The sequence below is a fragment of the Ochotona curzoniae genome, unplaced genomic scaffold (genome assembly GCF_017591425.1).
Source record: "Ochotona curzoniae isolate NIBS_2020 unplaced genomic scaffold, NIBS_Ocur_1.0 contig_883, whole genome shotgun sequence".
Lineage (NCBI taxonomy): Eukaryota > Metazoa > Chordata > Mammalia > Lagomorpha > Ochotonidae > Ochotona > Ochotona curzoniae.
Genome location: NW_024466599.1, coordinates 34,423,287 through 34,446,099, shown reverse-complemented (window position 1 = coordinate 34,446,099; position 22,813 = coordinate 34,423,287). Strand labels below are relative to the sequence as shown.

The 22,813-nt window shown below is 49.8% G+C and overlaps 1 protein-coding gene across 5 annotated transcripts in view; it reads right to left on the bottom strand.

Moving 5' to 3' along the window:
- The window catches only part of SFXN5 (sideroflexin 5), a 95,750-nt gene that overhangs the window by 63,689 nt on the left and 9,248 nt on the right, over positions 1-22,813 (bottom strand). For 4 of the 5 annotated variants that reach the window (XM_040993225.1, XM_040993227.1, XM_040993228.1 and 1 more), the window contains exons 2-3: positions 16,331-16,399; positions 14,444-14,521 (exon numbers count right to left, since the gene is read on the bottom strand). In XM_040993225.1, the coding sequence (XP_040849159.1) occupies positions 14,444-14,521; positions 16,331-16,399 (147 nt within the window). The remainder of the gene's footprint in view (positions 1-14,443; positions 14,522-16,330; positions 16,400-22,813) is intronic. The other variant, XM_040993226.1, reaches the window with a different exon arrangement.

The following is a 22,813-nucleotide window of genomic DNA, read 5'->3' as shown; positions in this document are numbered from 1 at the left end:
CACAAACAGGGTGCAGATCTCACAGGCTTATTTCCCAGCCAAGGGACCCCACTTCACAAGAAGCTCAGCCGTCCTGATCACCCCAGCTGGGCCACCATCCCAGGGGTGGCATCAGAGACCTCAGACTTTCATGGGCAGAGGATCTCACAAAAACAACTTAAACCAGGATCCATGACTCTGACTGCACTCTAGGATTCCTTAGACAATTCTGCATTTTGCAAAAGCTCTACCTGATTCTAAGCCCTAGTCAAGAACCCCTGAGTAGAACGATGATACTTCAACTTCCCAGAATCACCAGTGGCAATCTAGAATGACCTTTCGGATTCTACTGCTGCCTATTAGCCTTCCCATCCATGAAATGGGGGTGACAGTCATGGAATCAGTGAAGAGGTACTGGAAAAGTTCTTGGAGAAGGAACAAGCACATAGTAGATACTTTACACATGCCTGCTACTATTGATGTCATCATGCCTATTATTGGGAGAAGGTGATCGGGGAAAAAAAAGTTACTTCCCAATATGACACAGGGGACAGGGTCGGAGAAACCAGACACATGTCCAGCTGTTCTAAGTGACAACAGAACTGTCTTCATTGGCTCAAAGACATCACTGCTGCTGAAATGTGCGGTCGCATGCCATGTGAGAAACACCATGGAGCTGGCATTCAGCCTAACAGGTAAGATGCTTGCCTCCCACACCCGAGTTCTGGGCTCGCCTTCCAACTCCAGATCCTGACTCTAGCTTCCTCCCACTGCAGGTCCTGGGAGATGCAGTGATGGCTCAAGTCACTGGGTGCCTGCCACCCACGCAACACACCTGGACTGAGTGCCCAGCATCTGGCCCTGCTCTGGCTGGTGTGAGCATCTGAGCAGTGAGCCAGTAGGTAGAAGCTCATCTTGTATGTCTCTTCCTCTTTCTTTCACAGAAAGAAAAAAATAAACTAATGCTAAGACCCCCCCACCAACATTTTAGATATAATAAAATGGAATAAAAACCAGCCTTTTTAAACCAAGAAAAATGTGAAATTAAAAAAAAAAATACATCCGGACAAACCAAAGGTCAGTGTATTTTTTTTTTTCATGAAGAACGAAGGACATGTGGTTATAAGTGAGACGTGGCCAGCAGCTGAGGTTTCAAGAGTTGTAACAGAATAGATGTTTCATTTGTATGACAATCAATGTTGGTTATCAGGAATAGAAATTAAACTTCAGGAGCTAGGGAGGCTACTGGGCAGTAAAAATAGAAGTCACAGAATTGATTCATTAAAGTTTATGCATTTTACTCACAGCTGAGTCCTTCAAACCTTGACTCACAGCCTAATTAACTTCTATTTTAGATGCATTTCAAACATACTTGATTGTCTGCTATTCTAGATCCGGGGAGATTAGAAACCTTTTTTTTTTCTTTTTAAATAATAACTGAGCAACAGAGAAGACTGTCAAAAGAAAAACCAAATACAGAATCACCTTGAACACAAAACTAAGTGAGAAAATAACAGCAATGAGATTTAAAAAAAAAAATGAAAAGCTTTCTCTCTCTGTTAGAAAGCATTTCTTGGATTGTGCCACCAACTTCAGATTCTGCCCCAGGTGCAGCCCCAGATCCATAGTAGACGCCTGACTCCTTAAGTCACAGCCCTCCGTGTACAGGTCCCCTCTCCTCTGCAGTCACATTCCAGCCTTCCAGAGTACCATCTTACCCTTCATCACCATCTTCGAGCACCTGTCTCAATAAATGCTTAGTGAAGGAACATCATCTTTCAAAACAGAAGTCCCCCCCACTGCCATCCACCCGAGACACACCTAACTTCTGGTTAGGCATAGTGAACCAAATTCAAGGATTTAGCTCCCTTCCCACCCAAAGCTTTAACAAAAGAACAACAAAAAGAGCAACCAGGGACCAGCATTCCACTCGCAGCATCAGCATCCAATATGAGTGTCGGTTCAAGTCCCGGTAGCTCCACTTCCAATCCAGCTCCCTGGCAATGGCCTGGGAAGGCAGTGGAAGATGGCCCAAGTCCTTGAGCCTCTGCACCTACATGAGAGACACAGAAGAAGCTCCTAGCTCTTGGCCTTGGAGCTCAGCTCCAGCCATTTTGTGCATTTGGGGAGTGAATCAGGGATGAAAAATCTTTCTCTTCTTTCTCTGTAACTCTGCCTTTTAGGTAAAAAATAAATCTTGCCCCACCCCACCCCCCGCCAAGACAAGGCAACAAGCCAGGGCCAAAAATGTGTCACATTAGGTTAAGTCACCACTTACAACACCAGCATCTCACATGAGTACCAATTCCAGTCCTGACTGTTCCACTTCTGATCCAGCTGCCTGCTAATGTGCCTAGGAAAACAGTGCAAGATGGCCCAAGCAACTGTGTGTCTGTCCCCCGCATGGGAGACCTGAATGGAGTTCTAGGCTCCTGGCTTCATTCTGGACTGACTCAACCATTACAGCCACTTGGGGGAGTGAGCCAGCAGATGGACAATCAACATCTATGCATGTCTGTGTGTCTGTTTCTCCCTCTTTCTACAATTTTTGCCTTTCAAGTAAATAACAAAATGTTTACAAGAAAAAAAAAGCAGTTAGAAGCCCCTGGTGAGGAAAGGAACACCCCAACAAGCAGGAGATATGGCTTTTTTTCAGATGGGAGCCCCCAAGAAATGATCCACAGTGCTACAGAGGGTGAGTGCACCCCCACCTGCCTGCAGACTGGGCACCCTGAGGAGCAGACAGCTCAGCTGGAGCCAGGGAGACGCCCCAGGCACCATGCAGCCCTAGTGGACGGGACCAGAGATCAGGGAAAGGTTGAAAACGTTCCTGAGCATGCAGCAGGTGCATCTGAAGCCCCTACCCAGGAGACGCAGGCTTATTCTGCAAGAGAAGCCAGAGTGAGGCAGCCCAGATGTGGGGTCACAGGCACAAGGACACAAGGCCATCGTTTGAGTACTGAATAATATCTCTAGGGAGTCTGTCCTTGTCCAGCTTCAGGCTGTGGCAGACAAGCCACTGGGCAGGGATAGAAGGAGGCTAATACTGTGTGGCTGCTGTCTTATCTTTCTCAGTAACTTCACTGAGAATCTGTGTGTTGTAAATAAAGTGGAAGGGGGATGGAGCACATGCTATGGGCTTACAGTCTCCATCCCCTGACTCCTGCCACAGCACTGGTCACTTGCTCCCAGCAGAGAGCTGGGTCCAGGGAAGCATCAGGCTAGGAAGCGTAGGTGCTACATAACAAGATGTGGGGCAGGGTCTCGGGTCCCTGTGGGGGATCTGCCCTTGCTTGGTGGGTGATCCCTGTGGCTGAAGGAGGCAGATGCTAATTAGCAAACAATTGAATCAGAGAGAGATGCTTTCCTGTGCGTTTGAACCAAAGTCTTATGTTATCACTTTGCCTGGAGCCCCACAAATGACAAAGCTAGCTCTGTCTCTGAAGTGTGAGAAAGGCCGCTGCTGAGACATCACACACACACAGAGGAGGAAGGCAGAATTTGGAGGCAATGAGACCTTCCAGCAACTAAAGACAACTTTATTGCAGATATGAATGAGGAACAAGAGCAATGGAAAGCAGGGCAGACCGTGTGCACCAATCCTGGCTGAGCCACTTACTGGATGCACAACCCTGGGCAAATCACTTGGTGTCTGGGCCTCAGTTTCCTCATCAGGAGAATGGGTTGTTTCCAAACAGCAAGGCAGGAACGGGTGCCTGTCCCCCCCTAGTGGGTTGGTTTCCCCTCTGGGCACATAGCAAAGCCTTATTCTTACCTCCTTGCACTCAGGGGACTCTGGTGGGCTGAAATGACACTTGTCATTCGCTGTAGAGGATCCCTTTTAGAAGACAGCCAAGCCATGAGGCAATGGAGCTTCATCCCTGTCCTTGGCACATGGCCACCCCCCACCCAGGCTGTGCTGAGTTCAGATCTGAGTCAGAAATAGATCTCCCAGTGCTAAGCAGGTCCCTGCCATCTGGGGGTGGCTTGGTTCAGCACTTGGCTTCACCTGACCGAGACAGAGGGCTCAGTGAGGTATGCCTACATAAAATAGTTGACTCACAGACCATGCTCAATATGGTTGCCTAAAGCAAGCAACTCAAATGAGCAGCATTTTTTAAGGATTTAATCATCTTGCAAAGTAGCTTCCTCTCTGTTGTCCTATTCCTCCAGTGTGCTTATGAGATGGGAAGATCCCTTTTCAGACGTCTCACCTCAGAGAGACTAGCCTACCTGACCAGGACCCCTGGGGGCCTGCTGGCAGGATGGAGACAGGCTATAAGACCCATGACCCCCAGGCCAGGTCCTCCGTGCAAAGCAGGAGCCTTGAGGAGCTAATCATGTAGGAGTACATACGAGATGACCATCAGACCTGAAGCACAAGAGTGGCCACCATCATCCTAGAGTCCCCTGGCAGCAGGTGCACTTCTAACCCCTTGTCCTTCCTCGCCTCCAAAACCCAGACGAACCATACTGCACCGGCAGCTCTGGCTGCAGGTGCTCCTCAGACTCCAGGGCTGCTGCCTCCATCCATACCCAGAGCCTCGGTGAGATCCGGCAGGTGCTGGCTCCTCAGCCAAGGGACAGGGACAGCAGGGATGGCAGCGAGAAGGCCCTCAGGAAGGCCAGAAGCCCAGAGTCAGTGAGCCTACCCCTCATCCTTCAAGTGATATCACTCAGATGCCACATGTGGCCCAGAAAGGCTAGTGTCCAAGGCAAATGGCCTCCTGTGACACGTACCTGCTTTCCCTTCCACTGGCTCTGATTCTCACACACAGAAATCTGCTTCCATCAAACAGATGAAGTCAAAGCTTGCAACTGTGCCCAAGGTCTCTGAGATGCAGCTGGACTCAGGATCCTGACACAGATCCATGAGGGTGCACCTGCCACATGTCAGACACTCTTCTTTATTCTCTTGCCTTCTGAGACCTTTGGAATTCCCGACCTTGGGCACAGACGAGCGGGCCTGAGTGTTCCTGGAGCAATATAGTCAACACCACTGCAATTCAAAGGATCACAAGAAACTACTACCAGCAACGATCTACTAACAAATTAAGAAACCTCAGGGAAACAGACAAATCTCTAGATACATATAACCCACCAAGATTTAACCAAGGCAACAGAAACTCTTAACAGGCCCATAATAAGCAATGGGATTGAAGCAGAAATGATCACTAGGAAAACTTTCCAGTCAAGGTTTAAAAAAATGCTCATGGTTGTTTCATTCCACTTTGTACAACTGTCCTGAAGCTCCATCCTATCTTTACTTGTTTCGGAGCTTGTGTTGTGGTATAGCAAGCTAATCCCCCACCTGCAGCACCAGCATCCTATAAGAGCACTGATTCATGGCGTGACTGCTCTATTTCCCATCCAGCTCCCTGGTAATAGCCTGGAAGAGCAACAGAGGATGGCTCAAGTCCTGCACACACATGGGAGACCAGGAAGAAGTTCCTGGCTCCTGGCTCCTGGCTTTGGATCAGCTCAGTCTAGCCTTTGCAGCCATTTGAAAGTGGGGAAGGATCAGTGAACCAGCAGATAGAAGAGTGTTCTCTCACTCTGTATAAATCTGCCTTTCAAAGAAAAATAAATAAATAAGTCTGTTAAAAATTTAATTGTTTAAAAAGTAAAAGGGCAGCCATTAGAAAACAGAGATAGACTTGACTAACCCCTCTGCCCTCCAGCGACACAGAGGGCTCAGAGCAGTAATTGTTCAGCAGGATCCCTGGTCGCTCACTGACCAGGAGCTGGCAGGCAGTTGCCCTGCCACTTGACGCTTCCCAGGGGAAGGGAGGTGAGCCTTTTCCAGGCCAGCAATTCCTCTCCTTGCCTTCCATTCTCATTCCCTTCCCAGCCTAGGCCACAAAGATAGATGGAAGGGAAGGTGATGGGTAGTCTGGGACCCAGAAGAGGCCTGTAGGATGGGGTCCTCTGCCCACGTGGAGCCTGGGCTGTTACATGGGAAAGAGATCTTTCTGTCATCTTTCTGTGATGGCACTCTCAAGAATATAATCCATCTGAGGCTGTAGAAACTGCCTTCCCTGGTATGGGGGAGGGAGGAGGGGCTGGGCTCTGAGATGGGACTTGAGGCTCTTCTTGCAGCACCCCACAATGTCCCAGCCACAGGAGCTTTGGGGGTGAGGTGTGAAAATCGTCTCCATTTTCAACCCAGACACCTGGCTGTGACCTGAACTGGCCTGTGGCTTGCTCCTTCTTCAGGCTGTGGTGACATTCTGTCTTGGCTCAGGCACACACAGGCATGCTCTTTCTGTGCCAGTGTCCTTATATTTTACACTCATTTTGAAAATCAGGCAGAAGGGGCAGGAAGCGGAACCAAGTTTCTGCAAGCCCCACCCCTACCCAGCGATCAGTGATGTGTGGCCCAGGACAAGGACAGACTGACTCACTGGGACTGGAATTTGCCCCTGGAGCATCCCTACATGGAGCTACAATGCCTACTTGGGGAAGGAATCTCATCTGGCCTTGGCATAGCTCTGTCTAAGCCCTTGGGTGAACATGAAAATGTTCAGCCATTGGGCTGAGTGCTGTAGCATAGCATGTTAAGCTGCTGATTGGAATATCCTCATCCAATATCAGAGTGCCTGGGTTCGAGTCCCAGCCCTTCATTGCTCCTGATTCGGCTTCCTACTAATGCATCTGGGAGGGAATAGATGAAGACCCACACACTTGGGTTCCTGACACCTGCATAATAGGCCTGAATGAAGCTCTGAGCTCCTGCCTTTGGTCTGACCCAGCCCTGGCTGTTGTAGCCATCTGGATGGAAGATCTCTCTCTCTCTCTCTCTCTCTCTCTCTCTCCCTTCTCATTCCTACCCTCCCTCCCTTTTCATTCCTACCCTCCCTCCCTCCCAGCACTGCTGTCACTATCCTTTCAAATAAAATCTTAAGAAAGAAAGGAAGGAAGGAAGGAAGGAAGAAAGAAAGACAGAAAGAAAGAAAGGAAGGAAGGAAGGAAGGAAGGAAGGAAGGAAGGAAGAAAGAAAGAAAGAAAGAAAGAAAGAAAGAAAGAAAGAAAGAAAGAAAGAAAGAAAGAAAGAAAGAAAGAAAGAAAGAAAGAAAGAAAGAAAGAAAGAAAGACCCTAACAGCAACAAAGCAGTGTGAATGTGAGCCTCTGGACTTGGCTTGGATGCTGCACCTAGTGAATGAGCACAGAGCAGACAGCTGGAGAAGTAGGCTGGTTGAGAGGTGGTGAGAGAAAAAGTTCACTGATTTTGGAAATGGTCAGAGCTACCACTTGAACCTAAGACAGAATTTTGAACAGTGTGTAGGAAAATGTAATCAAAACATGAGCTTATTTTCACGTGGAAACTTGTTTTCATCAGATGTATAAAATGTGTACTATGAAAAAGCTATGTAGGGCCACAGCTGTGACATACTGGGTAAAGCTACCGCCTGCTAGCATCCCATACGAGTACTAGTTTGAATCCCAGCTGCTTTACTTCCAATCCAACTCCCTGCTAATGTGTCTTGAAAAGTAGCTGAAGATGGCCCAGCTGCTTGGACCCCTGCAGCCACATGGGACCTGAAGAAGCTCCTGCCTCCTGGCTTTGGACCACCTCAGCTCCAGCCACTGTAGCCATTTGGGGGGATGAACAAGCAGATGGAAGACCTTTGTCTTTCTGTCTCTCCTTCTTTCTCTCTGCAACTCTGCCTTTCAAATAAATGAATAAATGCTTAAAAAGACAAAAAAATAAAACTATGCATGTATTTCAAAATAATTTTTGCACCAAAGTAAACTCATACTTTTAATTCCTCTTCCCCATGAACTGTTTGAAGCATCCTCATATCTGAACCTGTTAGAAAACAAGGCCGGGCTAGTAGGGTGTAGGGAGTTGCAGGCTTGGGGAGGACTCCCAGTGTGTTTGAAGGAAAGGGCCAGACAGACCCATGAGCCCTGTGTTCCTGGCAGTGGGGCACACCTTAGCAACCAGGGGGCAGAGCCGCTGCCCAGGCCCTGCCCCCAGCAACCAAGGGGTGGAGCCACTGCAAGACTCCACTCCTAGTCTGGCTCCCTCTCCTCTCCCTCTGCCTCTCCTTCCAAGCTGCTTTGCCAAACCTCCAAAGGCAGCAAAGACAGAGCCTATTTAAAACAACCTCCAGAAGGTAATTAAACAGTCTGAAGGGGAGCCTTCTGTAAGGCAAAGGATGCCTCCACAAAACAAACAAAAGAAACTTCCTAATGTATCAGCTGGGCCAATTGCATCACACCACCATTATTTTTTGTTGCCATGGTTACTCACAGGTACCAAGCACCTATGCAAATCGGGAATGTGAGGCAATGTTTTCCCCCAGTTCCTGCAGGTCCCCAGCAGAAGAAGGAAGCCCTCCTGCTGTCACCAGAGCAGCTGTCAGCACCTCCCTGACAGCTGCTCTCAGCCCAAGGACACACTCAGGGTTGAAGCCCAGGGCTCCAGCTCTCTCTAGCCCCATGATCTGAGGTTACTGGACTTGTCTCTTGTGTGTAATACAAGGATATGAATGCTCCCTCACAAGAGCCTTATGAAAACCAATCATTCATTTAACAAATACTAAATAAGCATCCACTGCGTGTTGGGCACTGCTCTGAGAATGATATCAGTGGAAAAACACAGATGAAGTCCTCTGCCTTTATGGTGCCAGGCTGGTGAGGAAGGATGGATGAGAAGCCACAGGAGTAATGAATAGGGATGGGCACTGTGGCACAACAAGCTAAGCCTCTGTTTGAGACACCTACTTCACAGTGCTGGCTGAAGTTCTGCCTACTCCACTTCCAATCCACCTTCTTGCTAAGGCATGGGTGATGGCCCAGGTGCTTGGGCCCCTGCCACCTGCCTGGGGGACCTGGATGGAGCTCCCAGTTCCTGGCTTCGACCTGGCACAGCACTGGCTGTTGCAGCCATTTGTAGAGTAGACCAGTGGATAGATCGCTCTCTCTCCCCTCCCCCTTTCCCTCTCTCCCTCTGCTCTCCAACTCCTCATTGTTCTTTCAAGTAAATACATTATATGAATTTTTGTCAAAAAAGAATACTAACATCTGAGGCCAGCTCAGTAGTTCAGCAGGCTAATCCCCTACCTATGGTACAGATATCTCACATGAGTGTCAGTTTATGTCCTGGCTGTTCCATTCCAATCCAGCTCCCTGCTCATGGTCTGGCAAAGTAGCTGAGACTGGCCCAAGTCCTTGGGACCCTGTACCCATGTGGGAAACCTGGAAGAAGCTCCTAGCTCCCATTTTTAGATTAGCTCAGCTCTGACACAGCCACTGCAGGAGTGAAGCAGTGGATGGAAGACCTGTCTTTCTTTTGCTGGAAAATCTACTTTTCAAATAAAAACTAAGTAAATAAATCTTTAAAATAAGAATGTTTAAAAAGTGCTAATATTAATACAGAATGAATGTTCTGATATGCTAGGAATATAGTGCTTCAGGGAAAGTAGCGCAAGGTCAGTGGACAAAAGTGGGTGCAGGTAGTGGCGGAGGTTACAGCAGGAAGGTGGTCAGGGTGGCTCTCCCAGAGGTGACCCTGGAGGAAATGCTCAAAGGAGGGAGGGAGAAAACTGTGAAGATAGGAGATTGTTCTGGCAGCTAAAACAGTCTGTGCAAAGGCCCTGGGGGAGCAAGGAGCTCTGTCTAGCACATCAGGACAGCAAGGAAGTCACTGTGACTGCAATGAATGGAATAAGGGGAGCCAAGGAGGAGACAAGGTCAGAGAGGAGTGAGGGCTTCGCAGGATGTATCACAAATAGTGACCTCCATTCTCAGTGGGGAAAGAGGATAACACGGTTTCTACCGGAGCAGCCATTCTTGGAGGGTAACTTTGAACCTGGGGGATATAAGGCAACCTATGAAGGTGTTGTTGATCGTGGCTGGTAAGGGAACTACTGACATGTACCTGACAGAGCCAGGGGTGCTATGAGCCATCCTACAGTGCACAGGGCAGCCCAGCACAAAGCCAACAGCGTTAGGGCCAAGAAACCCTAGGCCGAGAGGCAGTGTAGGCCGTGTTTCCATGGATTTCTCTGACTGCTGTGTAGGAACCAGGGAGAATGCATCCTGGAGCCCATCATAGTGGTCCAGTACTGAGCTGCATGCACAGTGCTTAGCCCAGCACTGAGCACATCATACAAATGCTCATACTGACCACCTGCTGCTCTGTGCCAGGGGAACAGTCAAGCCGGGGCTGCCGCAAGGACCACTGGAGCCAGAGGCAGAGAGCTGGATGAGACTAAGCCTCAGCCACACCTTTCCTTCAGCCCGCTTCTGACAAACCGACTTCTACCCACCCAATAAAACTAGGGGTGCAAGGGCCTTTATACCCCTGGCACTCGCTCCATGATCTTGAGCATAGCCCAAGCACAGCAGATCCTGTGTCCTCACTGCCAGAAGATGAGACCTACAGGGTCTCTCACATCTTCACTGTCTTTTCCCCTGGACAGGTCCCATCCTTCTCTCCCAAACTCCCTCCCTCTTTGCATTGGTCTCTCCATTCCACTTGGCTTTTGCATGAGTCCCAGGGACCATTCATCCAGCAGGAATATAGAACAGGCCTAGTGTCAGAACCTCTTGCCAGCACATTCTGGCTACAGGATCTTGGGCAAGCAAAATAATCTTTATGAATCTCAGTGTCTTTGCTTAGGAAATGGGTTGCTATGGGTGCCCACCAAATAAACAATACTCACAAAGCACTGGTACTGCTGTGCCTGCATGGGACTGGTTCCAAGACCCCTGCCATGGACAGCAAGCTCCTTTGATGCTCACATCCCTGATAATAACAAGGGGCAGTATTTGCCTGTAACCTGTGTGAAGTCACCTCTACATCCCTCACAACACACAACACAAGGTAACTCCTGTGTCAGTAGCTGTTGTGCTGGATTGCTCAGGGGATCATGACAGGGACAAGTCCGCCTGCTCAGCACAGACACACTCATATCTTTGGGCATTTGCAGTCCAGGGTGGGTTTAATCCACACAGGCAGAGCCCACAGCGGTGGAGAACCAGCTGCATTTGATGGGTGCCCAGTACTTGAAAAGCCTACAATGAATGGTGGCTCACCATGGTGAGGCAGGGTAAGGGGGAGTTCTTTAATATTTAACTCCACCTATTTCCACCTACTCCTCAGCATATGCAAATGCACAAATCACAGTCAATATCCAGAAACATGGGCTGCGTCTATGAGCACACGTCTGTGCAGCTACAGCTCTGTGCTTAACTGACAGCTGCGGCCTTTATGCCAGGTCCTAGTGCATTGTATTTCTACCTACCAAGACCAAAGGATAGTCGGCACTTATTTTATCCTCAGATAAATGGGCAATGGGCTCTGGAGGAGAAGTAAGGTGCCCACCAAAGTCACCAGGAGTGAACAAACAACAAACACACTTGTGCACACCCAGGGCCAGGGGCTGTGATGGAGCATAGGGTGCTGATGTGTTGCATAAAGACAAGGCATGGGATACTCAATACTACCCCCAAGGCAGGCCAGGCCCAAGGGCACAGGGACCTGGCAGTGGGCAGCTGACCCACATGCCCACAGGAGGACATCAGCATGAGCACAGCCTAGCTGAGGGCGAAGCCCCTTCCAGACTGGGACTAAGAGCTAGCCTGGGCGTCATCAGCTGGCATAGATCCAGCCCCAGAGTAGGGCCAACTGGGGCCGACAAGTGGAACTAGCTGCAATTCCAGGTTGTTGAGGCTTCCCTGAACCTGAGCTGCTGTGCCATCACTGTCCTCTCTTCCCAGGTCTGTGGCGTGGAAGCCGTGGCTGTGCAGATCTGCTGATGGAGGCCGGGGAGGACGCATGCAGGGGAGGCACTGGCAGCCGGGAAGCTGGGTGAGGGAGAGGGCAGATCTACATTCAGAGGGCTGTGGCAGCCGGCTCATTCCTAGCTTGCTGTGCTGCCCGGCCACCAGATGGACACCACAGGCCTCACCCATGCCAGCCAGAACTGGGACACCCAGCTGACGCCAGCTTTGTGTTTATTGTCTATTTGGTGGGTACCCCCTATTTCCCTCCTCCCTGCAGGCAGTGGGGGCTTTCAGAATGGAAAACAAAGGCGGCCCAGGAAACAGGACAAGTGCTAGAAGCTGCTGAAAAGGAAAAGAGAGTAGAACTGTGGCCTCATTGCCCAAACTCTGGGAGTTGGCAAAGAACCCCAGAGGCCAATCTCAGCGAGAGAGGGACAGCAGGAAGTGGGGCTGGGAGCAGGCACAGGCAGGATCAGAGAGGGCTTAGGTGGGGACAGGGTGGCCTTGAGGGGTGGGGACAGGGTATCAGTCACACCTCCCAGTCCTGGGCTGCCAGGAGCAGGCAGAAGCAGGCAGCTCAGGAGGCAAGAGAAGGCCGCTATCCTCCGTGCAGGTGCTGCTGGGCCCAGCACTGCTTCCCAGCCCGCCACTTATCACCAGCCCATTCTCACCCCTCAAATCTCTGGGGAAACATCTCTTCCAGACACCCCATGACCAGGCTGTTGCCCCTTTCCACTGTTCTCCTACAGTGTCCAGTGTTCTCAAGGCCATTGCCCAGTTTGTCTGTGAGGCAAGAACCTCCTCCTGCTTCTCCACACCGCCACCCTGCAGCGCCTGGCCCTAGAGCCACCTGTGGCCTGCAGGGATGGGATAGAAAAGATCACAAAACTGGAGTATATCAGCCTCAGAAGGCCAATACTAGACAAAGAGGAGTGAGAAGAAATTATCAGTAGAAATAAACAGTAGTAAAAAAGCTTGCCAGAACTGAAAGACGGGGATCTTCAAATTGAAAGAAGTCACTAAGAGTGCAAAACAGTGAGTTTTGGAGGTGATAGTACAATGGAATCTCAGAAATAAATTTGTATCCTGGTTCTTGGCTTCAGCTTGACCCAGCCCTGACCACTGTGGCCATTTGGGGAGTGAACCAGTAGATGGAAGATTCATTCTCTCTCTTCTCTCCATGTTTCCTCCAAAAACTATTTTTGGAGAAAATGCAGATGGGAAAGGGTTTATAGGGGTAGATAATAAAAGACCTGAATCCTCAACCACCATAGCAGACAACGCCAAAGAAAACTTATTGAGAGGGGTGGGCTTTTGGTACAGCAGTTTTTGCCACTTGGGAACTCCTGCATCACATATGGGAGCCCTTGGTTTGAGTCCCAGCTACCCTATTTCCAATCCAGCTTCCATTGAACACACTAGAAAAGCAAACCAACACATGTAATTCTCTCTCTTTCTCCTTCCTTACTCACTCTCTCACCTCCCTCTCTCCCTCTCTCTCCTTACCTCCCTCTCACCTTCTTTTACCCTCCCCCTCTCTCTCCTTTCCTTTCTTCCAAAGAAAAAAAATGACAATAAAATCTATTTTTACCAAGCATAAAGTGGGAAATTGCAGTGTAGATAAGCCTGTGTATTATAAATGCAGTGCTGAAGAGCAGCTAAGAGTAGCTGCTGCTGGGAACAGGAGAGCGGGCAGCACTCTAGTTTTCCCAACTTGTATTTTAGTACTATCTGACTTTTTAACCATACAAACATATTATTTTAGAAAAACATAAAATCAAGTGTTCAAATTTTTTCAAAAAGATTTATTTTCATTTGAAAGGCAGACCTAAAGAAGGAGAGACAGAGACTGAAAGAGATCTTCCATCTGTTGGTTCACTCTCCACATGGCTGCAACAGCCGAGGCTGGGCCAATCCAAAGCCAGGAGCTTCTTCCAGGTCTCCCATGTGGGTTCAAGGTCCCAAGGACCTGAGCCATCCTCCACTGCTTTATCAGACCATACGCAGGGAGCTGGATGGGAAGTGGAACAGCCCAGGACACGATCTAGCACCTATATGAGATATTAGCACTAACAGGCAGAGGATTGGCTTCTTGAGCCACAGAATAGCCTCCATTTAAAAAAAAAAAGTTTTTAATTGAAGTTTAGGAACAAAAGAAAAACTGCAGCACATTAACCAACAGATTCCACAATTGGTTACAATACTGTATCCTGCTACCTTTCCCTAAACCAAACACACCCATGAGCAATTCAGGTGACTAATTCAAGTCCCTTTGTTACATAAAAATATAAAATGATAGTACCCTAACCTAGCCTTCCTTTTCCTTCATACTCTCAACCTGAATGCTGGGGGGCAGGGATATGCTGGTGAATGTTTGATGACTAGCTTCTGGGAGAAAAAAGCCCTGGTTTATGGTCTTTGCCAATTTCTGTGGCGTAAATGGGGACCATCACGGCTGGTTTCAAGCTGCCACTGTGATGTCACTGAATGTGGAACTGAGCCATGATGCACACATTCCTCTCTGCAAACCAGTGCAAGCCACTCCAACTAACCACAGCCCCTCAAGGGGTGTCCCGCCCACGAGGGACACCTGAGCATCCTCTTCTAAGAGCCAGTGGTAGATGTAGATGCTGAAAGGATAAGCAGTGACTCTGCTTGCAGGAAGGGCATGTGAATTCACCTACTTCTCTCTCCTCCCCACACTTTAGCCCCACTGCCAACAGTTACCTGCTCATTGGTGACCCCCGGGCGCAGGGTCCCGTGCTTGTAGTCCTCCAGCAGCTGCACGGCCTCCCTGAGACGCCTCTGCAGAGGAAGGAAGAGACAGTGAGGGGTACAGATGTAAGGCTCCTGCATGTCGTGCCCTTACAGGACTGCACCTGACAATCAAGGAGAGGCCACTGAGTACGGAATACACACGCAACAGACCAGAAGATTACATATCCTCCTGCAGGGCAACATACGAGCGAGGATGGCATCAGAACACCAGGGAACATTCCCCAGCAGTTCAAAAATCTTCAAAGCTGAAGAAGGAGCAGGCATTTAGCTTAGCATAAAATGCCCACTCCACCCCCACTAGAATACCAAGGTTTAATTCCCAGCTCCAGTTCCTGAGTCCAGCTCCCTGCCAATGCAAACTCAGGGAGGCAGCAAGTGATGGCTCAAGTCAGCGGATTCCTGCCAACCACATGGGACACCTGGATTGAGTTCCTGGCTCTGGCCCCGCCCAGTCCTGACCATGGCAGACATTTAGGGGAGCGAACCAATTAAACGAGACCTCATACTTACTTACTCTCTCTTTCTCAAACTCTCTATATATGTTTATATATTCATTATAAACATGCCACCAAGACAACTCTGTGAATGAGAGGATGATTCTTTCTCACCTTAACACATTAGTTTTTCAACAAAATTGGGTCATGCTGATTGTCTGCTGATTTGCTCGAGGTCACACAAAGTGGAAGTGGGAAACATAGCGTCTGAACCTGCCTAGCTGGACCTTGCTCTGCAATCCCCCAGGGCTGCCTGGTGCTGCAGCGGGCTACCTCGCCCTATGCTGCTTCCTGCCGCTGCCTGGGCCTCTGCAGCCCGGACAATGGATGCTCTACTTCCCAGCACTGAGTGGTGAAAGGCCCCATGTCCTCATTATTTCTCCCACTCCAGGGATTCTCCTGAGTTCCTATAACAACCTGGCCAGATTCCATCCCATTTGACACAGCCATCAAAGGAGCCCTTGCAGCAAAAGAATGAGTCCCAGAGAGCCTTGATCTTGGCAAAGGGTTACAGGGTGGGGGAGACGTAAATCCCCAAGCTGCTAAAGACAAGGGGAAGAACCCAGCACTGAAGGCAGCCAAGTGAGCTTCTCTGGCCCTAGTGCTCCAGGCTGGCTGCCCTCGGCCTCACAAAACTCCTGTGAAGGCTGAGGAGTGTGCTCCAGGCTCTGGAGCAAAGGCTCCCTGCCCAGTCAGGTCCCTGCGGCCTGGCTATGTGGAGGGTGCTCTCCCACTGCAAAGAAGTGCTCTGCCCCTGCATGAAGACATAGGAGGACAGGAGGGGCTCCTTGCTTGCCACCCTCCGCTTGCACTACTGTGCTGTGAGGCTTGGCAGAATGGCTCAGGCATGCCAGGCGTATGGAAAGCTGGGAGGTGGGCAGCCGGGTGGGCCTGGCAGGAATTGTTTTCAACTGGAACAAAGAAGCAGCCAAGCTCTGGGTGCATGACTGAAGCCTCAGCCAGCAAGCAGCAAGATGACAAAGCAGCCCTACCCACATCACCTGCCTACCTGCCTCTGCTAATCAGCCGTGAGAGCCTCTTCCTCTTCAGAGATCAGCTAGGCTTTCCATTCTCTGGTAAAACTGTAAAGGAAGGGTACTTCCGTGCCCAAGGTCACAGGGTGGGTGGTGGCACTTACAAGCGTCAAGCCTCCTGAGGCCAGGAGCGAAACAATGGGGAAATCGCACTTACAGCACAGCATATGTACCATGGATAGACAGATCGACATATATTGCCTCCCTTCCATCTTCCCTATCCTAGTCACTGCCACAGGCCCTCCAGTGACCCCCACACTCAGAAGCAACCAGGTCCAGAGGCCAGGGGCGACATCTCAACAACTCACCTCGGTGACAAAGAGTGTGCGCGGGTCAATGATATCCAGGAAGTGCCTGAAGCGGCCGTAGAAGGATGTCTGCAGGAGAGGGCAGAAGAGGAGAAAAGAGAGGAAGTCAGCTTCTGACCCAGCCTCTGGTCACCAGGATCCTCACAGCTTGCCCTTGGGAGTGGGGACCCCACAGTCCAGGTCTCCCCTTGTGCGGGATGAATGTTGACAAGCTCCAGCTCTCCCAGGTTTAGGGGCTTAGAAGAGTCAAGGACTATCTCAACTTCCCACCCAGGTGCCCTCCCAAATCCCCAAACATGAATCATTCAGAAGCTCCCAACATCACCACACTTATTAAGGCCTGGGTCCCAACCCCTCCCAGCCTTTCTGCCTTGTTTAAATGAGAGAGGGTGCTTCCCAGCATCCCGGGGTCCATCTCCAACATCCAGCACTGCCATATGGGGGTCAGGGGAAGCTCCCCACAGGCAGGGCTCAAGTCCCACAGCAGTAATAGCACCCAGTTTAGACCCTCCAGCCCACATACACAGCCCCCCAACCTGAGTCACTATGAGGTGCAAGATGAGGGGTCAACTACCCCCTGCCTTGCCCCGGAGCAGGGGCCCTGGGAAAGGAGGGCTCTGTGCTAAGCAGGCCAGGAACACGGGAGCACAATAAAAGGAAACCCAGCAACAGCTGCTGCTGGGCCTTCTGCCCTGGGGACAGAGCCAGCCAAGCGGAGCTCAGAGGCAGCAAAGGGGTGCCAAGTTCAGGATGCAGGGGGCAGTTGCAAATGCTGGGAGCTGGTGCCTCACGACACACCAGGTTTGGACCCAAATCCATCCCTGGGACCCCATATCTTTCCCAGCAGCCCCTGTACTTTCCTTCCCCACAGTCCCTCCCCTGCTCACTGGGATACCAGACATGGCAATGATCCATTGTACCTTCCCCTTCCCAATCAAGATCCCACCCCAGGTCGCCTCAAAGCCCCCACCTACACACACACCAGGTATCATCGCATCTCCATCTCTGCTTCCTGTCATGGCCCTGCTTGGAGTGGCCATGACGTATGACATATGACTCATCCACCTCTCCCTGAATGGGTACCGTCTTCCACAGCCCACATGAAGCTTCAGCAACCGCTTACTCAAAACAGGTGTTTCTCTGACCTCTTATAACTCAAATGACCAGAACCATTTCCCTCAGTTAAGACCATGTCCATCCAGGAGCCACCCACTGTTGTCCTGGCCAGAGTTTGCCTCTAAGAATGTAGCTGAAGGAAAGAACCAGAGATGCTCAGAGCTGTAGCTAGAGACAGGTGCCAAGGATGGACATGGCTGCATTACTGACGTAGAGAGGTGGTTAAGCACAGTCATAGAACGAGTATGCTGCAGTCACTTAAAATAAAGTTTTCAGACAATATCCATACATGGAGAAAAGCAGTTAACCAACAAAGGAGATACACAGAGCTGGCTGGACCCTACATGAAGGGCCAAAAAATAGAGTGACACCAGATCCTGGTTCCTCAAGGAAGAAGCTGCCTGCACAACTAGGGCAGGGTGGGTCCAGGGGAAGCTGGCATGTTGAGCTGTGCCTAGATGGAACAAGGCTCCTCACATAGATTAAAGATTGCATAATGCATGTTTTTCAGGTTTTATAGTTACCTGTAAACGAGGAGAATAAGGAAATGTGACAAAGGTTGAAAACTGGTGGATTGAGACCAGAGTTGTCGAGTAGCACGTAAAGCCACCGCCTGCAATGCTGGCATTCTATATAGCAGCCAGTTGGTGAAGTGGCCCCTCCACTTCTCATCAAGCTCCTTGTTATTGGCCTGGGAAGGCAGCAAAGGATAGCCAAAGTGCTTGGCCCCTGCCACCCACGTGAGCGACCCAAATGAAGCTCCTGGTTTTGGTCTGGCCCAGCACTAGCTATGGAGACAATCTAGAGAATGAATCACCAAATGGAAAATTTCTCTCTTGCTCTCTCATTCTCTCTATAACTTTTATTTTCAAATAAATAAATCTTTAAAAACAGCAGTTCTAGGCAAAAGATATAAGGGGGTTCTTATTCTTGTAATTTTTCTCTAAGACTCAACATGCTTCAAAGCAGACAGTTAAAATACATTTCAAAAAGCTAAATGAAAACACATTAAAATGTTAATACAGATTGTCACTGTATAATAGGATTACAGGTTATTTTTATTTCTGTAGCTTTTAAATTGCTTTTAAAATGAAAAAATATTATGTATAACATGTAGAAATAACACTATATTATTTAAACATCTATTTAAATTAGAAAAGCTGGCATTTTAAATAACAGATTTGATGACAGAAACTAAAAGCCATGGGTCAACATTGTGGAGCAGAGTGGATGGGTGCAGGGTCCCAAGGCTTTGGGCCATCCTCCTCTGCTTTCCCAGGCCATAAGCAGGGAGCTGGATGAGGAGTACATCAGCTGAGACACAAACCGGAGTCCATATGGGGCTTATCAAGAAAGACAAGTAGGAGCCTGGCACGATGGCTCAACTGGCTAATCCTCCACCTCCAAATGTTGGGAACCCATATGCATGCCAGTTCATGTTCCTGCTGCCCCACTTCCCATCCAGCTCACTGCATGTGGCCTGAGTAGACAGTGGAGGATGGCGTAAACAAAACCTTGGGACCGCTGAGGAGTATGTTGTAGGTGAGGAGTGACCTCTAAGGCACTCTCATCAACAAGGCCACTGTACTTGCAGGTAAGCGAGGGAACTGACACTGAGTGGTTTGGAGGGGGGAAACTGCAGGGCTTTTATGGATCGGACAAATACACTAGCCCACATGGGAGATCTCAAATGGGCTAGTTAGTGTGGATCACACCACTTACCTCTGTATAATACAGCTAGGGCTAGGGGCCTGCATGGCAGAGCTATAGCACCAGAGTTGGAACAGGTGATGGGTAATGTTAGGCAGGGCCATGACACTAATTAACATATGAGAAAACCAGATATGGGGGAAAATTCTGCAGGGGGTATGTGGGGCCACCCCTGTGGAACTGCAATTTTTGCTAGTTTGTTTAAGAACTGGAGGTACTGACAGGCTGAGCTAGGCATGACCATAGAACCCTCCGGCAATCATGCTTCCTGGGGTTGGGAACAGGATAGGCAGGTCCAGGCTGCAGAACCCTTAAGTACAAAGAATAGGGTATGGGGTAAGCTGGGCTGCAACATCCACCAGCTCATACAAAGGCCAGGATGGAGGTGGAAGAGAATGCCACATAAAGGCCTTGTACCTGCTGGCACATGTGAGATTTGGATCTGGAAGTAGGCCTGGTGGGAGAACTCTCCTGGTGGACCATAGCTCCTGCTGATGAGCATGTGATTCAGGCCTAGGTGTTGGTCAGGCAAGGCAAGGTAGTTCCACTCATTGGCAAGTGTGTGGGTTAGTTCTGAAGAGGGGTGGACTGGGCATGGTCAGGTCAACTTTAGCCCACTAACACATACAGCAGCCAGAATGGAGTGCAGGTTATGCCGAGCTAGGCTATCACACCTACTGGTTTGCATGAACCAGGGATGGGAGTAGTCTGGGCAGGGCTAGGGCGCAGCACCTACAATTGAGAGTTGGGACTGGGTACAAGCTAGGAGAGGTCAGGCTGCAGCATCCAAAGGCAAAGGCCAAGACAGGTGAGGGACTATGCCAAGCTGGGTCAGAGCAATCACTGGCACATGCATAATCTGTGGCTAGAAATAGGCCTGGTTGGGGAGCTAAGGGGATACCCCAGCTGGGCTGTGGTTCCCATCTGTGAGTCCAAGAGCCAGAAAGGGGATGGCATTCTGGGCAGAACATGACTGTAGTATCCCTTGGCTTGGGTGTGGACTGTGTCTAGGGTGTACCCAACTGAGTAGACTCTAGCACCCACTGGTGCTTGGAAAAGACAAAGGGCTGGGCTAGGTCTTAGCACTTGTTAAACCATGTGAGAGTTGTATCTGGGTGTGAACCAGGTGTGGCTGGGCCATAACATCCAACAGTAATAATCAGAATGGATATTGGCCAGTTGGCAAGGCCACTGTTCCTGCCAGGACAGGAGATGTACTAAGTTAGTCTGGGCCAAGGACCCACTGGTGTGTGTGAGATCTACCACTGGGAGGAAGCCTGATAGAGGAACTTGGGGAACTCCTTTGTCATGACACAGTCCCTTCAGGTGAGCGCAAGATCACGCCAGGTGATATTTCCTGCCAGCATACATGTGGGTCAGGTAAATGGACAGGCAAGCTGGGCTAGCTCATAACACCCACTGACAGATTTAAGAACCAGGACAGGGTGCAGGATAAGTTGAGTCAGGTGCAACACCAGCCAGTCCACATTAGGACAGGGACTAAGGGCTGGATGGGCTGAGCTAGACTGTAGCACTGACCAGCATGAGCTGGAATCAGGGGCAGGCTGGGCCAAGCAGGCTATAGCATCCACTGGCAAATGTCAAGGTGAGGCACCCACCAGCACATGTGAGACCCAGGGTTGCAGGGAGGGTAGTACGAGGCCAGTAAGGTAGGTACTTGGGGCTATTCTGCTGGGTCACTGCTCCCACTGGTGAGTGTGGGTACTAGAATAAGGGGCAGACCAAGTCAGAGGGCTACAACACTTGTTGGCTTGCATGTGATCTGGGTTAGGTGGAGAGCCAGGCTGGGCTAAGCGACCATATCCACTGGGGTAGGCATGAGCCACAGTAAATGCAGGTTGGTAGGGCTTTATTGCAGCATCAGCTGGCAAATGCTGGGACTAAGGGCAAGTTCTGTCAGGAAAGACTGAGGTACCACCCAACGAGTGTAAGATCCAGAGCTAGGAGTGTTCCTGTTAGGGAAACTGTGGGCAGTTCTCTGAAGGGCTGCAACTCCCACTGGTGAGCATAAGAACCATGACTGAGGGCCGGCCTGGTTAGACAGGCGGTGACACCCACCACATGAGTGTGGGCTAGATAGTGAAGTCGATTGGGTTGAACTAGGTTTCAACACCCATTGAGCTGAATGGGATGCAGGAAAGATTGAACCCATCTGCTGCATATACCGGCAAGTGCAGGAACCAGGGCTGGGAGTGAACCTGGTAGGGGTTAATGGGGGGTTGCTCCAACCAGGCTGCAGTTTCTGTAAACATGAGGGCCAAATGTGCGCTGGGCAGTGTTGGGCTGGGCCACAGCATCCATCTTGGTTTACATAAGTAATGGCTTGGAGATAGAACTGACCCTGCAATTTCAGCTACCATAGTGTGTGTAGGTTGACATGGGTGACAGACTAAACCAGACCCCACACTGGCAATCACACACAAGAGTCAGGTCTAGGATTGCCTCACATGAGATCTCTGTGGGGATCTCCTCAACTGATTAGCTGGACTCAGAACTCCAACCATGGGGAGACTCATAGGATCTGTGATCTGACCACAAGTACACGTGTCAGAACTGGACTGCCTTAGTGGCCAAGATGGAGCAGTGGAAAGCATGCCCAGATACGGCAGTCCATTGGGGCTTGCAGAGGATATTTTGGACCACAGTAGATGAAAGAGAGCAAAACAAACTGTTCAACTGCCCCAGCCAAGCATTGATAGCAAATCTCTGGGTGAATGGAGACTGGGGTAGACTGTGTCAGCAGACGGAAACTAACTACTTGAGTGGAACCCTTGGAGCATGCTCCACACTGGGGACCCTGGGATGGTACAAGGTGGCCAGTCCCCATTCCCAGGTACTAGGGCAGTGGAGAGGCTGGGTATGGCTTCTGTACTAATTTCTCCCCTTCCCTCAGATAAAGGAGAAAGAGAGGGAAGATTTGGAAACAATGATCTCACCCACTTTCCCCTAGTCCTCGACCCTTCCTACTCTAGTCAACTATGTAAACATCATCAAATGTAAAAAATAAAATTTAGCACCTGGCGCAGCAGTCTAGTGGCTAAAGTCACCACCTTGCATGCACTGGGATCCCATATAGGCACTGGCTTGTATCCTGGTGGCCCCATTTCTCATCCAGCTCCCCGCTTGTGGCCTGGGAAAGTAGCAGAAGACGGTCCAAAGCCCTAAGGCCCTGCACCCATGTAAGAGACCCAGAAGAAGCTCCTGGCTCCTGGCTTCGGAGATCAGCTTAACTCTGGTCATTGCAGCCACTTGGGAAGTTAATCAGTGGATGAAATATCTCTCCCTCTGTCTCTCCTCCTCTCTGTATATCTGACTTTGAAAAAAAGTAAATAAATATTATAATAAATTTTTTAAAAAGAGAAAGAAAGAAAAGCCAGCAGCAGACTCACTCAGAGGAAAGGACAACTGTCTGTATAGGTCATGGACATGGAGAATTAAAAAAAAAAAAAAAAGATTTATTTTTGTTTGAAAGGCAGAAACACAGAGAGAGGGAGAGAGGACAGAGATCATCCATCTGCTGGTTCACTCCCTAAATGGCTGCAATGGTTAGAGCTGAGCCAATCCAAAACCAGGAGCTTCTTCCAGGTCTCTCGTGTGAGTGTATGGGCCCAAAGATCTGAGCCATCTTCCTCTGCC